Below are 19,115 nucleotides of genomic sequence, written 5' to 3'. Positions count from 1 at the left end.
GCACAAAGATGGCACGAACGCTGGTAAGTGCTTATACATACAGCTCTGTCAAAGGCTTCCCATTACTTTGGTAAGAAACTAAGAACATAATATCTGTTTTCTGAAGGTATGCTCACTTGTATAAGAATGAACATACATTACGATACAACAGAATCTTTTCAAAAATCAAAAAGAAGAAATACAAAAGTAACCTCAGTTGAGGTTTAAATAGCGTCGCAAATTCGACTGCTTTTCATACATCAACCTCATTGAACAAGACAAAAACGAGCACACGTACATTTGCCTTGCAAAGTGTAGCAAGAATGGGCTCTGAAAACTGAAACTGAAGTGCCGCCGCTTGTAGGCATGCACTTCCCTTCAGAGCACGAATGCTTCAGACTGCACAGATACAACATACAAGTGAGCTCTGAACTGATGAGCCCTGCAGGAACTAGCGAATTTCAGCTACTACAGCCGTACTTCCATTCAGGAGTGCGCTTTCTTGACAGCATCTGCTGCTGGATTGGAGTTTGTTGAGCCCAGATCAGATATTGACACAAACTTTGGGGTATACACTCAGATAAGGAGGCTGGCAGGTGCGTCCACAATTCTGTGGGAATCAACTCCGGGAGGTTCGTCGAGCTGCTTTTAATGGTGCATCTGAAAACCTGCTTCCATCTGAACGTCTGGCTGCGCTTTGCATGGGTTTATATGCGAATGTGCTTAGATCAGGAGGGCTCTCGGTACTGCACATAGCTTTGGATGTGCGTTTGCTTTGATCAAGAGGGCTGGTGGTAGATATTGTTGGTGCATACGCAAATGATCTCAGATCTGGAGGACCATCATCAGCATCAGCAGCTTTATGTGTGACCTTCCTTTGATCAGGATGACAAAAGGCAGTTGATTTAGGTCTGTATGCAAATGTGCTCAGATCAGGAGCATCGGTGGTGTTTGTAGCATCACTTGAGAATCTGCATTGTAGAGGAGGCACTCTAGTAGTTTTCTTGGCTGTACAGCTGAATCCCTGTTCTGGAGGTCTGAGAGCAGATCTGCAATAGAATTAACAGTGCTATAATAATCCATCAACTCATCAACAAAAATGTTCCTCTTTAAAGTTCTGAACTAATGATAAGTATATTGTGTAAACTCAGTGCAATTGAAATTTCTAAAGTTGCATACCTAACAGAAAGAGTATTCTTCACATCCTTCAAAGGGGCGCGAAGGCCACTGGCACGAGAGCCTGCGTATCTGAAAGATGATATCAGCGCAGCAAATTTGTCCATTGATTTTTCTGCAATGCCACTGTATTTATTTACATGGGAAACATTGCATCCAAATTTTCCTTCAGCATTAGTGTCGGTACTGTCAAGGGAATCATTGTCACAGCCTGCATTAGTTCAGACGAGACAAGATCTCCCTCAGCATCAAAAAAAAGGAAGCGTGCACATTCTTAAACATGGGCATAAACTTCTTTTGTTTTAGGATAATTATTTTCTCGTGATTGTCACATTATATATAGAAAAATGAAACATGGAAAGGTGCACATCCTCACGGAGAGAATAACAGAGAAAAACTAGGTGGAACTATCACCTTGATCAATAACCGGCAGACTCTCATTAGGACTGGTGGGTTGAAACATTTCCTGAATAAATCAAAAGGTACATTCAAGACCAGATAGTAGATACAGACGGCTATTTGCAATATGTTGATAAAATAACTGAAAAATAATTACTTACATCTTCAAAATTTTGGGGATAACTAAATTTTCTTCTCTTCAATATACCTCCAGAGCTTCTTAGTTGATCTCCAGGAAGAGTGCAATTACCAGTCTCACGGTTACCTTCATCATGTACCTTGTCTTCTCCTTGATTTTTGTAAAGTCTTTTATTTACTGTTTTGAAATATGAACTCTTTACAGTAATATTTCTATTGGCAGATGCCACATTGCTTTTTTCGGCACAATGTGGTGCAGCTCTGGATGGTTCTGTGTTCTGTGAATCTAAGAATGGATCTGATATCTCAGGCAAAGTCCCTAGAAAACGAAAATAGATTAATATACCAGTACATGATTCACAGAACAAGTCAGGCATCAATTACAAAAAGGTAGAGCTCTTACCCTCTAAGCAAGAACCTGCTGGTATTGTCCTTCTGTTGAGGTAGTTGACCTCGACCTGTATAGCAGAACTAAACTATAAGGATGACAGAAATATGATGATATAAGAAAGGTAGGTCTATGAGAACACTGGAAATAAGGCAATAAAGAAATGCCAAATACCTTTGTGTCTTCAATGTCTGGGTCCTCAGAGGGATCACTACCAATATCATGAGAAGTACATTGGGGTGAAGCACTGGCTGAATCATCCCAAGAGAAATCAAAGCGGACACGCTCAGAACATTGAGAGGCAGTATTGATTGAATCATCTAGAGGGGTTCCAGAGCTAAAATTCTCAGAACTACACTGAGAAGCTTGAATGTTATTTGACGGCAAACTAGTATCTTCAATTGAATCAGGGGTACCACAGCCTTCAATTCTGGGACTGGATAGAGACCCATTCAACATTTGTTGCTTAGGCGTAACCTTAGGTGCCCTGAACTTCCGTTTTGCCTCAAGAGATGCTAAGCCTTCTAAAAGTCAAGGATTCATCCAATGGACAGTTGAAGCATTGTTTACAAAAGAAGCGAAATAACCTTATCAAAATAGTTAGTATAGGCAATCATATCATGCTAAGAATCGTACATCACCTTAGACTTCATAAATAAGTTTTGATAGGGAGTTATTAGTTCTTCATTTGATCCAAAACATGTTTTGGAATGAGAATGCCAGGCTGAACTATCTAATCCAAAGCATCCCCATAATATAAGCTGAAGCAAATAGTTTGCACAATAAAGTTGATCGTTATATAGTTCTTCAGGTGAAATTAAAATGTGTTGAGAGGATACAGAAGTAATTTGTCAATACATTTCTTTGGACAGGCAGGTCAAGCTTTTTCTTTCCATTTGTTTCATTCGAACGAACAACGGACTCTCTGATCGGATGCACTTTATAAAAAGCAGGTGCACTACTCTCTGGTTTGGCCTGCAAGGCACATATACAAGAAAAACAGATGGTAAGACAATCCACAAAAAGTAAAATGAAATGTTGTTATTTGCATAGCTAAAAAGCAAATGTTTGCATGCTGGTGATCTTTACCAAAACAGTACACTCAGAGAAAGGCACTTCTTAGGAATACCAAAAAAACATAACACCATCACACTTATAATCTACTTATTTTTCAGTGATGACCCTATATTTTTTCAAACAAAATATTTACGGATTGTTATCTCTCTTTTTTTTCTTCTACCAGACTTCTGTAATGCTCTGCTCAAATTGAGCATGCAGCAATTTTCAAGGCTCCTGGTTTTTCGCATATTCATGTAATTATGTCATGTTTTGCTGATTAGTTATGTTTTATACATATATGCAGGGCACAGAGTCAGAGCAGGATGATATTAAATTTGAGGGAACAAAGCACAAGGAAACAAAAGTGATCAAGGGAAGAAGATCAGTAGTACCTCAAATGGTTCCTTGGTAATCGGATCAATATTCCCTAGAGCAATGCCTTTAGCAACAGTCTGTGGTAACCATGTATAAACCAATTAAGGAAAAGCTCCAATGCATGACAGCTGAAGTTCTTCTGGGTGTAACACAATTCAGAAAAACTGAGAGATGGTGGCATCCAAAGGTCCTTAGCTTATTTTCTAAATCAACTTGTATAATGGTCATCAGACATGGCCAAAAAGTGAGTAGAAATTATTTAATGAACTTATGATGTATAAAACAATGGAGGATCATATGAATGAGCTTTACAATCTAACATACAAATAAGGTTGGCAAGGATATGGGCCCAAAAAGTCCAAGTCTTCACTATTGCCATGGGGTATGCCTGACAAATGCACAATATCTTCTGTCACAGGGTCATAGACCCTTTGGAACTGAAATGCCCAGATTGCCTTTCTGAAGTTCTCTTCATATTGAGGTGGAACAGAAACAGCACTGTACCTCAGGTGCTTGATAACCTGAAATTATACATGTAATGCGCTTATTAAAATAATTTTCCTAATTTGCCAAGCAAGAAACTGAATGCACATCATCGCCATACAAGCTCAGAGCATATATGTTTATGGATCGACTAATGATCCAAGTACAAGATAGTAGCCGCACAAAAGTTGAAGCAATCAAATTTGTCTTGGCCTTGCCTCCTGTTGTAATGTCTAAGTAGAACAATATTCTTTTTTTCAAGGAAGTAGAACTATATTATGGTTCTACTATCTAAGCCTTTTCTTTGCCATCCTTTTGTAGGTCTTGCACAGTATCTCAAGCATCTTTCATGTTATTTCACGAATCGGTTCTTTCCACTAACTAGGCCTAAAGTTAGTGGTCAATACAGGAGACAGGGTTTACCTTCTCATGACTCTTAAGCTTTTGAATAAGTGCATGAGCTCGTTTCACACCCATTCCAGGCAATGATGGAAGATAGTCACAGCCACTTAAAATGCACATCTCAAGTAACATTTGCTTCGTGAATCCATTAAAATCAAGCTCCCTGCTCCGCTCTAATCGTGTAATCTGAAATTCAACACCTTGTCCAAACTTATCCATCTTGAAAATAATCTGCACATTGGAATAAGATGCATCTTAATTAGAGAACTTAGAACAAACTATGAAGGCTAAGCAGAAAAATATTATGGAATACGTTGAGGACAAAGATGAAGCCTTTGACATTGTGCTTACTCTAGAACAGCCAAATGGTATCAGGTCTGAATCCTCAGTGATAACAGCATCAACAAGTTTGTTCACAGACAAGAATGTCATTTGTGCATCTGCTTCATAAGGCGCAACAATATAATCAACCTTTTCTTGCTTCAGTACCTGCATTGCATATTTCAAAACAGTAATCAGATAACTCAAGCCAAATGGTCATATTCCTGACTAAAACTGCTCCAAATAGGTGGCAAATACTTGGTAAAAATACATGGAATTTGCTTCTTTACCTGGATCAGTTCAAAAGCAATTCTAGGTGTAATGTCAACAGCTTTCTGATAACACTCAAAAGCACCACGAGAATTCCCAGCAGATTCATGCTCCTTGGCGCGTTCAAGATTTTCCTTTCGTGACCTGAAGGATTGCATGCTTACTTGCTTAGCATCCAACGAGTACTAAGAACCATCACATAGCAACGACTAGCTGGACGCATTCAGTTGATCGACCACTTCGTACTAATAATGCAACTGCTTTATATATAGGACTAAAGCCGCTTTTTATATAACAATAGCCAATTAGCCATATGTAAAATCTCAAACCCCAGTTGCTTTCTAAAAACATGTGTTCATTGACAACTGAAACATGTTAGCCTCTTTATGGAGCACCAAGGAGCATACCTTTCACGTTTCGTCTCTTGATCACCCTTCATTGGCAGATGACCTCCATCAAATACAAGGATTGGTTTCACGCCATGGTGCCGCAACATGTTAACTCTATGCATGCAGTACTCGATGTGCCTGGTTTAGTTCAGGAGCGGAAATACCACGGTTAACTTATGGTGCTTGATTCCAACCGTGACTAGGTGACAGCTGATGACAAAAATTGGAGTTGTAAATCTATAGCCCTCCTACAATATGATACACGAAATACAACAACATTCGAAGAAAGTCCCCGCATACTAAAAAGGACAGCAATGCTAATGCTAACGTATGTTGAACTATTCATGTCTAAGCTATTTCGAACAAAATTTCTAAAAACCAAAATGGTGAATTCTCTGGAGCATGAACTAAAGAAATATCAAACTCCAACTAACTAATCCCTCCCAAATATGCATATCCAAACCTGATACTAAATTCAGTAAGTGCAATGCAACTGTCATTGGGCAAAACAAATGCTGCACATTTGTTACATTAATCCTGATACTAAACAAACAATAACCCCCCCCCCCCCCCCTCCTACACCCGCCCAAGGAAACGCGGAAATATCTTGGTAGGAAACAAGACATGCCCTTTACCCATCCTCAAAAATGGGATTTCACCAATCGAGGATCTGGCCAAGAAAACCGAATCGAACGAACTCCCTAACCGGAGTAATACTCCGAGCAGCCGCCAATACGCCGGTGGGAAAGAAGCAAATTTCCCGGATCCGTCGACCTAGGTTTCGGCAATGGGCGAAATGGGGTCCAAGAAACGGGGGGGAGCCGAACCTGGTGGTGGGCAGGCCCTTGCAGAGGCGGTCGCCGCAGGAGAGGGCGCCCTTGTGGAGCCAGGAGTAGGTGTCGACGGCCACCGTCTGGCCCTTCAGCGCCTCCACCCCGATGGGCGCCATGATCGACTTCAGCTGCGGCAGCAACCCCTGGATCCCCATTGCCGCCGCCTCTCTCTCCCCCTCCCCCTCCCCCTCCCCCTCTCCCTCTACTTGTAGTTTTTTTCTTGGAAATAGAGAAGAGAGGTGGAGGGCGGGAAGCGAGGGGTCGGATGGAGGGAGCCGCGCGAGAATTCGCGGACGCCCTCCCCCAGGTGGGTCCCATCCGTGAGGCGATCCGAACCGTCGGTTCCGCCATCGAACGGCTGCGGTCTACACTATTCGCGGGTTGCGCCGCGCGAAATAGACCAGCCTCCTGCAGAGAACGGGGTTCCCGTTGTGTAGTTGGGCCGGAACGGGGGCTCCCATGAACGTGCGGGGTGTTGATTTTGGGCCTCAAGGGGATTTCCAGCGACGTGTGGGCTGCTAATGTTGGGTAGGACGGGAGATACGAAGACTCTCTCGATTATTAGTATTGGGTCAAACTTAGGGTGCGTTTGTTTGGTGATAAATGTGAGATGGGATATGGTTATCTATATTATTAGGAATATGGTGATCCAATTTTATGTTTGGTTAGATGGATGGGATGATTCAATTTTTTGTTTGGTTGGATGGATGAGGATGGATAGAATGGACATATTGAATTACTAATAAATAATAATATAAATTAATCATCATAGATTTTATCGTAATTAATATAAATTATCAATTAAATATATCTATCATCATTAATTAATACTAATTTAAACTTGTTAATTACTAATTAATGTCAAAACAAGCTATTTATCACTAAACAATCACTAATGATCATGGTTCGCGAAGGTGGATGAGCTAATCCGGTCAATTTGGCTAGATACACCTATCCAGCATCTTCATAGAATATTCTCTTTCTGGGCCACCATATCCAGTTTCGTCCATAAACCAAACGCATCAGAAACCTGAACAGCCATCTCCCATCCAAACATATCCCACCAACCAAACACACCCTTAACTCTAACTCTCTTGGTTGTCCAGATAGAGTTTTCATCCTACGTGGTACTACGGTCGGCAATCAACGATTGTTTTATCCTAAGTGGCAGTCCGGTCAGCAAAAGATAATTTAAAAACGGTAGGACCTACTAGCACCTGAACATGACATGAGCAATATATGTCTTCTCCTCAGGCTCCACTGTCACCAAGCATAGGGAGGAGGGCGCGTTAATTGTCGTCGTACACGATTGGTTTCTCGGAGCGTGCGGCGTTGCAGGAGATAGTGGGATCAACGCAACTCGCATAAATTAGACGCTTCTGCCACGCTCGCATACCATATTATGCTCGCATAATGTCAGCATCATGAGCAAATTGGCTTTACTTGGCATCGTTGTATCCATAACACTGGTCATTGCCGCACCCATTCGCATGCCTCCCCATCTCTCTCAGAGCACCATATCCCACACCCTCCACTTGGTCAACCATTCGCAGTTACACACACCTGAGCTAGAAGAGGAGAGGAAGCGATGGTGGCAGCTCGATGAAGAGGGGGAGAGATGAGAGATGGGTTGTCTATCATGCTCTTTTCTTTTTTTTTTACCTTTTTCTCTTACTAACAAGTGGGTTTTACTATATTTTAAATTATTAATGTTGACCGGACGACAAACGTATAAACAACATACAGGACAAAACCATGCAGAGGATCCTGACTCGTTAATTTTGGGCTGGCACGTGGGTTTCATTTCAGCCAACGTGCGCAGGCCCTTTGTTAGCGTTGGGCCGGACGCCGGTGCGCCCGCGACACCACCGCAGGATCGCCGCTCCGACCGCTCCATGCTTCCATTCGCCGGCACCAGACACGCAGCCACGAACTCCTCCCGGGAGAGCATCATCCAACGCGAGACAATGCCATGGCAATGTGTGTCAGTGTGTCTGTGAGAGAGAGAGAGAGAGAGAGAGAGAGTGACGTACTGCCGTGCTCTGTTCTAAGAGCAATGAACTCTTGATGTTAATTTTGTTTTTTCCCTTTCCCTATCTGTATGTACAGTAAGAATGGTCAATATATGCTCATTCGCTCGTGGGGAGGATCGGACGCCTGAATGCACCAACAAAGAATGGGGGAATCACAATGTCACGTGTCGGATCGGTTAGCCCGTCTGCTATCTACCACGTGAAGAGGACGCGCCAAAAACGAGCGCGACGGCGACCAGCACGGTAGGTACCAGGCCGCCGTACGGCGGCGCGCCCCGCCGACGCGACCCTCCGTTCACGTCGAACTGCCCGGTGTTCACGAACTGGTTCTTCCCCGACGACGTCGTGACGTTCACCGACGTCGAGCCTGGGCAAAAGAGAGAGGACGACGACGACGACGAAGAATCAGGGCGTGATGGATCCATGGATGAAGTAGATGTGTGCAGAAGATAGAATTCTGAGTGAGCTTACAGTCGTAGTCAGTCCAGCCCATGCGCATGTTCGCCAGGTCGTATACAAAAATCTTGTCCTTCAAAACGAGATCTGCTTCAACAGGGGCCATATAGTTAGCAAGAAAGCACCAGCCTTGGGATATCTATCGCATTCTTGATTTAAATCATCAGCAGAAGATTAAACAGACTAACTGGGCTTTTATGGAAATTGCTGGGGTCGGGTCAGGAAAAAGATATTGGGTTCAAAGCACTGGATTAATCTCACATGCCTCACTACACTTGGGAGGATTTGTAGACATGTGTGTACCATTTGATGCGATTGTTTATAATGTTGTTTGATCAGTTAAAAGTTTCTAAGACATGAATGACGTAACTGCTGTCTTAATTCCTAATAGTAGCTTCGAGTTAGACTTCGGTGCAATGTTAGTTAGCTAGTTCAATCAAGAGATAATTAACTAACCTCCGAGTATGGTTATTTGTTGACCCTGATTCCTTTGCCAACCAATGCACCATAATACATTGTTGTCCTGAAAAGCATGATTAATATGGGCAGGAACATAGTCTTTTCAGAAACGGTTAACTAGATAGGCAGCTATTAACAAAGGCAGAAACAAACCAAAAAAAAAAAAAGAAAGAAGGAAACTTACAATTGAAGCCTGTTGCAAAAGATAGTTCTCCGGTTTCACCGTCATTGCAACACCACCCATAAAATATAGTGTCACGGTAGGAAACGATGAGTCAACACTGGTCGAAAAGCAAAAATGTCTGTCAGTAATTTGACATACGGAAGAACATAAGCTGTTAATTTCCTTCACAGAAACAAGAAGAAAACCTGCTGGAAGTTACAAAGCATTGGTTCCCCTTGCTGACAAGAGAGCGTACAGATGGAGAGACTGCGGCAGTTATCTGCAAAAACAAATTATGAGGAGTAACTTTTACTATAATGTAAACAAGATTAAATTTACTGCTGTAGGATTATCACATACAGGACATTCCAGAAAATAAAACTAGAAGCAGGCCATATGAAACTCACCGCATTAACAAATGGATCATATGCCCCATCTGCAAGATATGCTAAAGTTGTCCCTGAGTCCACAATTGTTCCTTGTGTATTTGATGTCGTAAACAAGGAAGAATCAATTGCTAGCTTCTGACCGTTGACAACGATGCTCTCCAGATTCAAATTGTAATGAGGCCTACATTTCATTAAAAAAATAAATCATAAACATCTGTTAATAGAAAGAATTTAGGAGGAAGAAATCAAGCTAGTCGTAAAGCAATACTGTTAGCCTCTCTCGCACACAATGTAAATGAATGTGCGTACACTTATCAGTGGAAAATTTTTCTACAAACAAAAAATCAGCAAAACTCTGAAGTTCAACAAAATGAAATTTCAGTAAGAGACTCACTGTGATGGGACAAGTGGAGTATAGACTAATCCTGGCTCAACAATTTCACCAAGAACAAGAATACCACCACCATTATCTGAACCTTTCAGGCAATGAGAGAACACTTTCGGGGATACCCCAAGAGAATTCAACTGTGAGACAACAGACAACTGATGCTGTCCGAACCCAAAAATCCCATCAACTGCCCTGTCTGTCTTTGTCAGGTCTCCTGACTGTGAGTTGCTACACCTGTTTCAAAAGAAATAATATATCCATGAGACAATGAGTAAATACTACTAACCATGCGAAGCAACAAAGTTCAATGTTACTCTGTTAGGGGAATAACTATACAAAATGCATAGTTAAACTTTACAGGTAAGCACAGCTTACTAATGAAGAAGGCCAGCCCAACGTTGCAGGCTCCTGCTGCTAAAAGATCTACATTGAGGCTAAGCTTCTGTTGACATAGCAACAAGGCCGTTAACAGGATGAAGTGCCAGGATAGCCCGTCTAAAAGCATGCTGCATTTGTTTTGCTTCAGAATGAAATGGAAAGCAAAATATAATTCAACTTTATTCAGGTTGACCATTAAGGATATCGACAACTTTTTCTGGTAAAAACTGTTTCCAGGGATGACAAGAACTTTATTTAGGTCGACCATTAAGGATATTAAAAAGGAAGTTTGCTTGCAAAGGTAACAAGAAGATTTGGTTTAAGGGCATTGATAGCTCACTGCCATTAGTTCCATCATCTGTACCAACTCAATAAGCACAAAACAAAAACTAAATTTGTCACACCTGTGCAACAAACTGACAGCAGATAAATGGACCACATCACTAACAAGGCTTCTAATGGGGTATGTTTAGTAAACAGCAAATTGAGTTATTGATGGCAGTAACTAATGGGAAATTTAAAAAGATAAAGGGATTCAAGGGAATTGTACCCAAAAACAATAGATGCGGAAGAATTGGCAGTTTGCTCATTTCCCATGACAGTGTCAAAATACATTGTGTCAGACACGTAGTATCCTGACGTGCCACTTCCATCACCATACGTGAAAGTGTAACCACATGGGCTGCTTGCTGAGTTCGACGTCTGGCAGACTGCTTCCCCTGTTTGCAGCGCAGCTGTACACCTATCATCTGAGCATGGTATCCTGGAGGATGTTGATGAACTGTCAGGATTGAAGAACTCCAATTGGATCTGAAAAACATACAAAATAATAATCCAATTAGAATGAATTTCTCAACTGATACTCTGATAGGTATGTCCCTCTCAAGGGACAAAGTTCTGCTGTATGCATGTCAAAGATAGAAGGATAAGAGTGCAGAGGATGAGATGCCTCACATTGAGCCCACTTGAAGATGGGCAACCGGTGCAAGGGCTGCACGCTACCCATAAGATGTCACTGCCAGTGTCAATCTGAACAAAGTATTCTTTCGGTGGACTTCCCAATTTCACACGCGTAAAATAAAGCCTGTAAATCCAAACATTAGGAATTAGGATTCAGTAGTTTCAAAAAGGTTTCCTAATTTCAAATAACAAGCCAATTTGCAAAAACGGAAAAAATGGCAGTATCCTATAATTCTTATGATTGGTACCCACTAACTGCAAATTGATAACTCTATGTATTATCCAACGTTGAGTCACATCATCTTCAAAATTATATCCATCAATTGACAAGCCCCCAACCCAACACTAAAGATCGGTGTATCCTTTCCGTCCTTCCCTGAACCTCCCTTTTTTGTTGTCTGCATCGGTGAGCATGCTTCCCTTCCCTTATCATGATATCATCTTTACATGATCATGAAATTAATCCATCATGCCCCTCGGTAATAACTAACTAATGTTTGTTTCCATTTTTAACAATTGCTGGCAAAATTGCATCCCTCAAATTCCTACCATAAAGCTTAACTTGGGTACAAATTGAAATGTGCATCCTAACCAATTCAAGATTGACCGAAAGATAAGTATAGCCCGTGACACAAAACCATAAAGTGGAATTCAGCATGATGGTATGCGTAATAGCATGTACAGCTTACAATAATTGATGAACATAATTGTTCCTTTCAAGGCTGACAAGTGGCAATTAAAAAGTTCTGTGTAGAAATCCAAGGCATATCGCTCGGTATTGTTAAGATATGTCTAAATAACCCTGTCACTATGCTTACAATTGCTGCTGCACAAATTTGAATTGATTGCGCAAACGAAAGTTAAAGCACAACTGAGGGTGACAAATTCCGAACTGCAGCTTAAGACAGATAAATTTGTGTGTTTTTCAAAGAAGAAATTGAGCTTAAGTAAAAGCAACCGAAGAAAATGAAAGAAAGCAGTGATTGCGGCCAAGGGAAACTGTGACGGGCAAGCAAATCTCTGCAAACACACACAATCCAGTAGAAGCAAAGTATGGACCAATAAATGAAGTCTTTCTTCTCAAAAAGAAAAACTAGCTCTTTCTTTACTGGTGAATGCATTTATTCAATTGGACCAAGCAAACGTACCAGAATTGGACTCCCCAATGAACAAGACATTGAACAACGACATTGAAACAAGGAGCAATGGAATGCACATAAAGAAATAAAGTGAGGTCGGTCACAACTTCCACATTTGGAAAAAAAATAACCATGACAAATCCAAGAACCCGAAAGAAAACAAGCCGCCGTCATCTACGATGAACAATTCGACCAAAAAAAAATCCAAAACTTGGAACAGAACGGAACGAGAAGCTACTTTGCAGAATGCGCACAACATACACCAGTAAAAACCGTCGAACCTTCATCTGAGAAACAGGAAGAAACCGACGCGGCAAAGCCGAAGAACAACCGTCCACTACCCAGAACGAACTACCATTGCCGATACGTGAGATCAATCTACCCGGTGAATGATGAAAGCAGAGAACCTCAGCTCAACGCTGAGACAAGCAAACCCAAATCTCCACGCTTCAACCGATCACGCACAACCAGCCCGAACGAAACCAACCACATAAACACAGGAAAATAGAAATTTTAAAAAATAACAATAATAATAAAGGGAGGCAGCTCACCCACCCGACCATGAACGGGTTGGCGGAGCCCTCCACGGGGAAGTCCACCACTCCGGCCACCCCTCCTCCTCCTCCTCCGAGCAGCCCCCTCCCCCCGTGCCGCGCCCTGTCCCGCTCCCTCAGGTGCTCCACCGCCACCCCCCTGTGCGGCAGCGCGCGCTCCAGCCTCAGCGCCGCCGGCAACGGCTCCGCCACCGCCACCGCTGCCAGCGCGGCGCCGACCACCACCGCCACCGCCACCGCGAGCTCCGGCGGCCTCATCCGGCAGGCCTGGCCGAGCCGCCTCCCCCCCGAGCGACGCGGCGAGCCGCCGAGAGAGAGAGCACGCGCTCCGTGGCGCGGCGGCTGGCTGCGCGGGTGCGCGTAGCAGCAGCTCGGCCCCCTTTTTTTGCGCTCAGGGACTCCAAACCGCCGCGATTTCGCCTACCACCATTTATACATACGTGCCCCACCTGTCCTGGATTGCAAATACGCAAATTTTCAGGGGCCAAAACGCATAGAAATGGCAAAGGATTTTACGTGTGGGCTCTGCGGTTGCCGCCGCTTTGTAGCGTGTCCACCATTTCTTTTCTCTTCTCCTCTCCGGGTTTCCTTTCTTGGTTTCTTTGCTGGCTTTGACCCAAAGTGAAGGGTTTGGTTCAGCTTAATTATATCCGGACAGAGGCTGCTATGTCAAAATTTAACATGAATTTTGTGGAAAGAAAGCTCAAATTGTGGGTTGTGGTATTGTGATATCTGAGATATCCATGGCATTCTTATTGCACATACTATGGGGCCCACTGGAGGTGTAATGATACTTTGATCACTCTAGTTGTGCAAAAATGCATTTGGGAAAGAGGGGAAAAAGGATTGCTAGATACTCCACCTAGTTTATAAAGTATTCTCTTGCATCTTTGCCTTTAGCTTTTTTTTTTTTCCTGTGGCCAATAGTAGCAGCCAAATCTGCCATATGCCTCCAAATTGGTAGTACTAGATGCTATGCTCACCCTGAAAGTTGACCACGGTAACTAACATGCAGTTAGTTGCCATTTGGCAAGTTTCAACAATAATCTAGAAAGGAAGAAAGAAAAAACTTGCAATTGACATATCATTCTGTAAACTCTGAACATGCTAAATTGCCAATACCTACAGCTCCTACCTAACAGTTACAGTAAGTTTCATGGATACATGCTATACATCTCAACTAATATCTAGTAGCAGCTGCAAGTATGTGACCTAATGCAGACTACCTAACTATCTTGATGGGACCAATTATTTGTCTAGACCGTTTTGACAAGCTATCTTGGAAATAAAATTCTGAATCTTTCAACGTGTGCTCATCAGCAGGAACTACAGCAATCATAGAAAACGTGCATGAGTGGGAGAGAAACTTCTCCCCTGAGCTACGAATGTTCCCACCCAATGTCCAATGATCATATCATATCAGAAAAGAAAAGAAAAGAAAACCTTCATGCCTGAACAATGACTTGGGGGCATCTTTTCTTCTCCATTGATGGGGCAGGTAGTAGAAATCTTCATCCAGTTAGGTGGCATGCCTTTGTTGGGAAGCCACTCCCCCCTGTTGGATCAAAGTGGTTCAGGCTGAATAAAAATGGGGGAAAATTGCTTTCTCATGCAATTGATGCAATTGGTGCTTGCAAAGGGAGTGTCAGTGTCATCCTTGATATTGCACACGCATCCGTATGATCTTGTCCAAAAGTGTTTCCTGCACCAAATGTGTTCTCCCTTGGATTTGGTATGAACAAACAGAAAATTAATTATGTGGCCAGTACTGGCTCGGGTACATCATGCTACATAGACTTGGCATTTCATTTTATCAGTGGTTTCTCTATAACTGTGAGCATTTTTTTTTTGCTCCAGTTCAGTTTTACGTTAGGAGTTGATGTCACTGTCCTTGGTAGCATCGATGCAATGATTTTCATGTTATATTTATAGATTTCAACAGGAATTTTCTTGGGAGGAGAATAAATAACAATGCATCCAAACTACTTATTGGAGAAGCCTGTCTGTCTGCTTTCTGGCACAGCCAAATGGGATTAGCAAAAACCAAACAGGTAATCGTTGGTACCAATGTCAAAAATTCTCTTACCCAAAAGATGCCAAACGACTCCCCCAAAGCTTCCCGTTTCTTGTGTCCTGTGCCTTACTAACCGTAGCAAAAGAACAACAACCTCCTCGCAGAAGATTGGCCAGATAAGTAGGTCAAGCAACCAGCTGCTATTCCAGCTTTGCTGCATACACGGCACCTTGCTATACCGTCGCCTTGCATTGTCGCCAACACAAATCTCTCGTGTCATTGCCAAAATGCCAATGTGGCACCCTATTAAAATCTTTAGTATTGTGGTAATACACTGCTTGTAGTTCATTAGGGTGGTGATTGGATTTGTTAGGATAAAAAGTTGACAAAAAGGTCCAATCTTTTGAGCTCTCTCTACCTTTAGCACAAAATGTTGTTTATTGTGTGTGGTACAGCATGACACATTCCCTTCAAGAGATTCCCTTTACTATTGTACTGCTGTTTTATAATGATATAATGATGAGGATCAAGTAAAGGACTGGTTCTATACTTCTATGCCATTACTGTTCGGTTGAACAGTGTAATATTCACACATTGCTTCGTCTACCAGTTGGTTTTGAGTTTTGACACATTCAGAATTTCAGACACCGCGTGCTTGACCAAGCTAGGCATTTAGCCACAACGAGTTGACTACTTTAATCAACATGAAACGTTCAGATTAGCTGTTTAATCAACCTAAACGGCACTATTGAATTGAATCTTGAGCCAGTCAAACTCAAAACTTGGAAAAGAATACACCTCATGCCCAGCAGGCAGCAGCCGCCCTTAGAACAGTTCTGCCCACTAATGTTGCTTGCTGAGCTTTTTATTATGTAAATTAAAGCGTGTCGCTTGTTCAATCTGTTCTTATCCACTAATATTTTTCCATGAGCATATTTTCATGGCAAATTTAAAATATCTTGTCTCCATCAAATATAAACCAACTTGTCCGGTCCAATACATTGTAATTTGTATTCTTCTTCTTGACTAATTCTTTCAAGTTTAGCGCAAAGTGGCCCCCCCAAAATTAGGATTTCTTCACAAGAATTTCATAGGATTTTCATGATATTCAATTCCCGCAATTTTATGTGGTCTAAAGAAGCCCTCACAGCGGTACTCCGATAGCTATTCAAAATTAAGGGATATTTAACTATTATCATCTTTAGATTTGATATTTAATCGACTCATCGGGTAGCAAATATATAAACGTGACATTGTATCAGTGAAGAAAATTGAATGCCCAAGATAAAGGGATATTTACTATTCTCGCACTAGTCCTTAAGGAGTTACTATATTTCATACATAAATCCTCAATAATCATAAATTTTCTGTTTGGGAAATGTTCTGCCTTCTTTTGCTCAACCATGTATTTTCGTTTCTACTTATACTTATAAGTATAAGTCAAAATTTAAATTTTTAACTTTAAATTTAAAGTTAATTTTGATGTTTTTCGTTGTATTTTTTTTAGTCTTTACTTTTTGATCGTAAAAACAAGTATATAAATTTTTATTTATAAATTATATTTTGTTTGTCATGTACTTTGGTTTTTTTTATTTGGAAAAACCAAATTATGACCCTGCGTATCATCACCTAGTAGTTGAAAGCGTATTCTAAGGGGGAAAAAACACACACTATAGTAGATAAGACTAACCTCAAGTTAAACAATTAGCTTTGCCCTTAAGCAATCTGATGGGGGACAATTGTTTGGAAAAGAAAAGATCCCAGAAAGGGAGCACCCACAAGAAAAAAAAACCTGGCCAAAGATAGAGACCTGTCAGTACCTTCTTTTTTTAACACAACAAAAACAATAGCCCATCAAAGCGCCTGCGACCAATCACCCAGCAAAGGGTGTTTCATCTCCAGACCCCACATGACCGCATAGGGCTCCATCGTTTCGCTTTTTAGAGGAATAAGCAAAAACACGTTTTTGTAAATAAAAAATAATTTATAGATAAAATTTTTGTATATGTGTCCATAGCGACTCAAAAGCGAAATGTGTAAAAAAAACTATGATGGAAAAACAACAAAATCAAGTTCAAAATTAAGTTATAAAATTCAAATTTTAGCTTATAAGCAGTTGCAACTGCAAAACAATGAAACAGCGCGAGAGGGGGCAAAAAAAAAAAGTTGAAAACGCTAGTAGTACGGAGTGGTGTAGTAGCAGTACTTTAGTACGGCCGTTCTTGCGAAGATGTGTTACGAATTCGGAGACCGGCAAGGATCGGCGGCACATGTTGGTTGCTGGATCTTGTGGTGTTAGAAGAAGAACAAGACGGAGAGATGTATGTATCGTGTATTAAAATGCATCACGTGTGATCACTTGAATTATGTACTCCGCTGTATACTCAAAGTGATTCTACGGTTTTCAAGAATAAACTACCAAGTTATCATCGTGGATTGATTGTACGATATATTTGTAAATAAAAAATAATTTATAAATAGATTTATTATATAAATATTTTTAGCGATCTAAAAGGCGATTGAAAAATAAACTTAGATGAAAAAAACTCCAAAATCAATTACAAAATTAAGGTTAAAAATTTAAATTTTAGCTTATAAGTATAAACATAAATAAAAAAAAAGATGGGGTGAGTATTTAGTGTTACTGTCGGATACTGGCTCCAAGCTTCTAGATACCGATATATTCAAAGCTACTAGTAGATTTACACTGCGCATGAAAACCATTATAACAGGAGATAAATAAAGATATGTGCCATACAGTACGTGAGTGGTGCGTAACACTCACCCCAACACTCCAGTAGTCCATCATAGGTTAAGATCTCTAGCCTAGCTAGCAGCTATATACCCCATCTAATTGCACCCTCTTTTGGCTATTGAAAAAACAGTTCATTCATTTGTGTCTTTCCCTTTTTAAGTTTCTATGGATAGCAACATGCATTATCTCCACTAGCGCTCAAACCGAACAGCCGGAGCCCTGAACTGAATCCACCCCACTGACCCTAAGTACGTGGGCGCGGGTTCAGCCGTCCAGTGGTAGTCAAGCAGCAGGACGGATTTATCGTCGGGGATTTCAGGCTCTTACCCGATCTACACTATTGAAATCTTCCTAATAAAATTTATAGTATTGCTGAATAGAATAAAGGGTTGTAAAGAGACACTGACATTTATAGATATTTAGTTTTCTTTCGCGTAGCTCTTTGTAATATTTTTTTTAGATCCGCTACTGTTAAGCTAAGCAGTAATATTGAACCGCATTGTGCTGTCTTTCTTCTTCTGTTTCCACCAGCGAACCTGAGGAACGAAATGCCCGATGCGCGAACGTGCGTGTATTTTCGTTTCGCGCGAACATGTGCATGTACGGTGTAAAGTTTAGTATGATTTCGTGTGTAGAGTTTACCAACAAAAAGATTAATCCGATTTCATATGTAAAGTTTACCGTCAAAATGATAAGTCTGACTTTGTTATAAAGTTTGAGTTGAAGTTTAGTCTCATATTTGTGTACAAAATATATGTGTATAAATTAAGTTTATGTGCATAATTGTTTTAATTGTTGTGCAAAGTTTTCAAGTTTCTTTAATAAAACCTAATTAATATAAGTTATCAATATGTTGAAAAAGTAACAATATTTACACATACTGTGTATGTTGTTACCGTTGAATGTTTTGTCTCGTATTTGTATATAATATATACATATAATTTTGTGCACAGTCATTTTAATTATTGTACAAAATTTCAAGTTTTTAATAAAACCTAATGAATACAATTTGTTAATATGTTGAAAAGGCACTATTTACAAATATTGTGTATGTTGTTATCATATTATTGTACCTAAGGAGTAAAGGTACAAGCATATACTAATATCCCGGGTGAGTTGCACTAGAAAAAAAAACGATATAACTAATTATCTGACGAGAGAATTCCGTGTGGCCACGTGGGCCGGCGCCTGAGCGCGTGGCGATTGCTGAAAACT

At 41.0% G+C, this 19,115-nt stretch overlaps 2 protein-coding genes across 2 annotated transcripts; both read right to left on the bottom strand.

Moving 5' to 3' along the window:
* Nucleotides 1-34: 34 nt before the first annotated feature.
* On the bottom strand, nucleotides 35-6,370 carry LOC102719250 (exonuclease 1). Its single transcript, XM_006644734.3, has 14 exons — nucleotides 6,207-6,370; nucleotides 5,398-5,517; nucleotides 5,011-5,134; nucleotides 4,751-4,888; nucleotides 4,421-4,630; nucleotides 3,860-4,035; nucleotides 3,532-3,604; nucleotides 2,920-3,055; nucleotides 2,255-2,601; nucleotides 2,096-2,150; nucleotides 1,716-2,011; nucleotides 1,570-1,621; nucleotides 1,159-1,366; nucleotides 35-1,028 (listed from the first exon to the last, which is right to left on the bottom strand). Exons 1-14 carry the CDS (start codon nucleotides 6,365-6,367, stop codon nucleotides 599-601), a joined length of 2,526 nt encoding a protein of 841 aa, XP_006644797.3. The 5' UTR covers nucleotides 6,368-6,370; the 3' UTR covers nucleotides 35-598.
* Nucleotides 6,371-8,232: 1,862 nt separating this feature from the next.
* Nucleotides 8,233-13,653, bottom strand: LOC102708491 (aspartic proteinase 36). Its single transcript, XM_006646324.3, has 10 exons — nucleotides 13,133-13,653; nucleotides 11,433-11,562; nucleotides 11,029-11,288; nucleotides 10,107-10,334; nucleotides 9,731-9,893; nucleotides 9,530-9,603; nucleotides 9,345-9,441; nucleotides 9,158-9,224; nucleotides 8,717-8,788; nucleotides 8,233-8,612 (listed from the first exon to the last, which is right to left on the bottom strand). Exons 1-10 carry the CDS (start codon nucleotides 13,387-13,389, stop codon nucleotides 8,434-8,436), a joined length of 1,527 nt encoding a protein of 508 aa, XP_006646387.2. The 5' UTR covers nucleotides 13,390-13,653; the 3' UTR covers nucleotides 8,233-8,433.
* Between the last annotated feature and the right edge of the window lie 5,462 nt (nucleotides 13,654-19,115).

The sequence above is a fragment of the Oryza brachyantha genome, chromosome 1 (genome assembly GCF_000231095.2).
Source record: "Oryza brachyantha chromosome 1, ObraRS2, whole genome shotgun sequence".
Lineage (NCBI taxonomy): Eukaryota > Viridiplantae > Streptophyta > Magnoliopsida > Poales > Poaceae > Oryza > Oryza brachyantha.
Note: the sequence above shows the minus strand (reverse complement) of the source record. Positions and strands in the feature narration are given on the sequence as shown.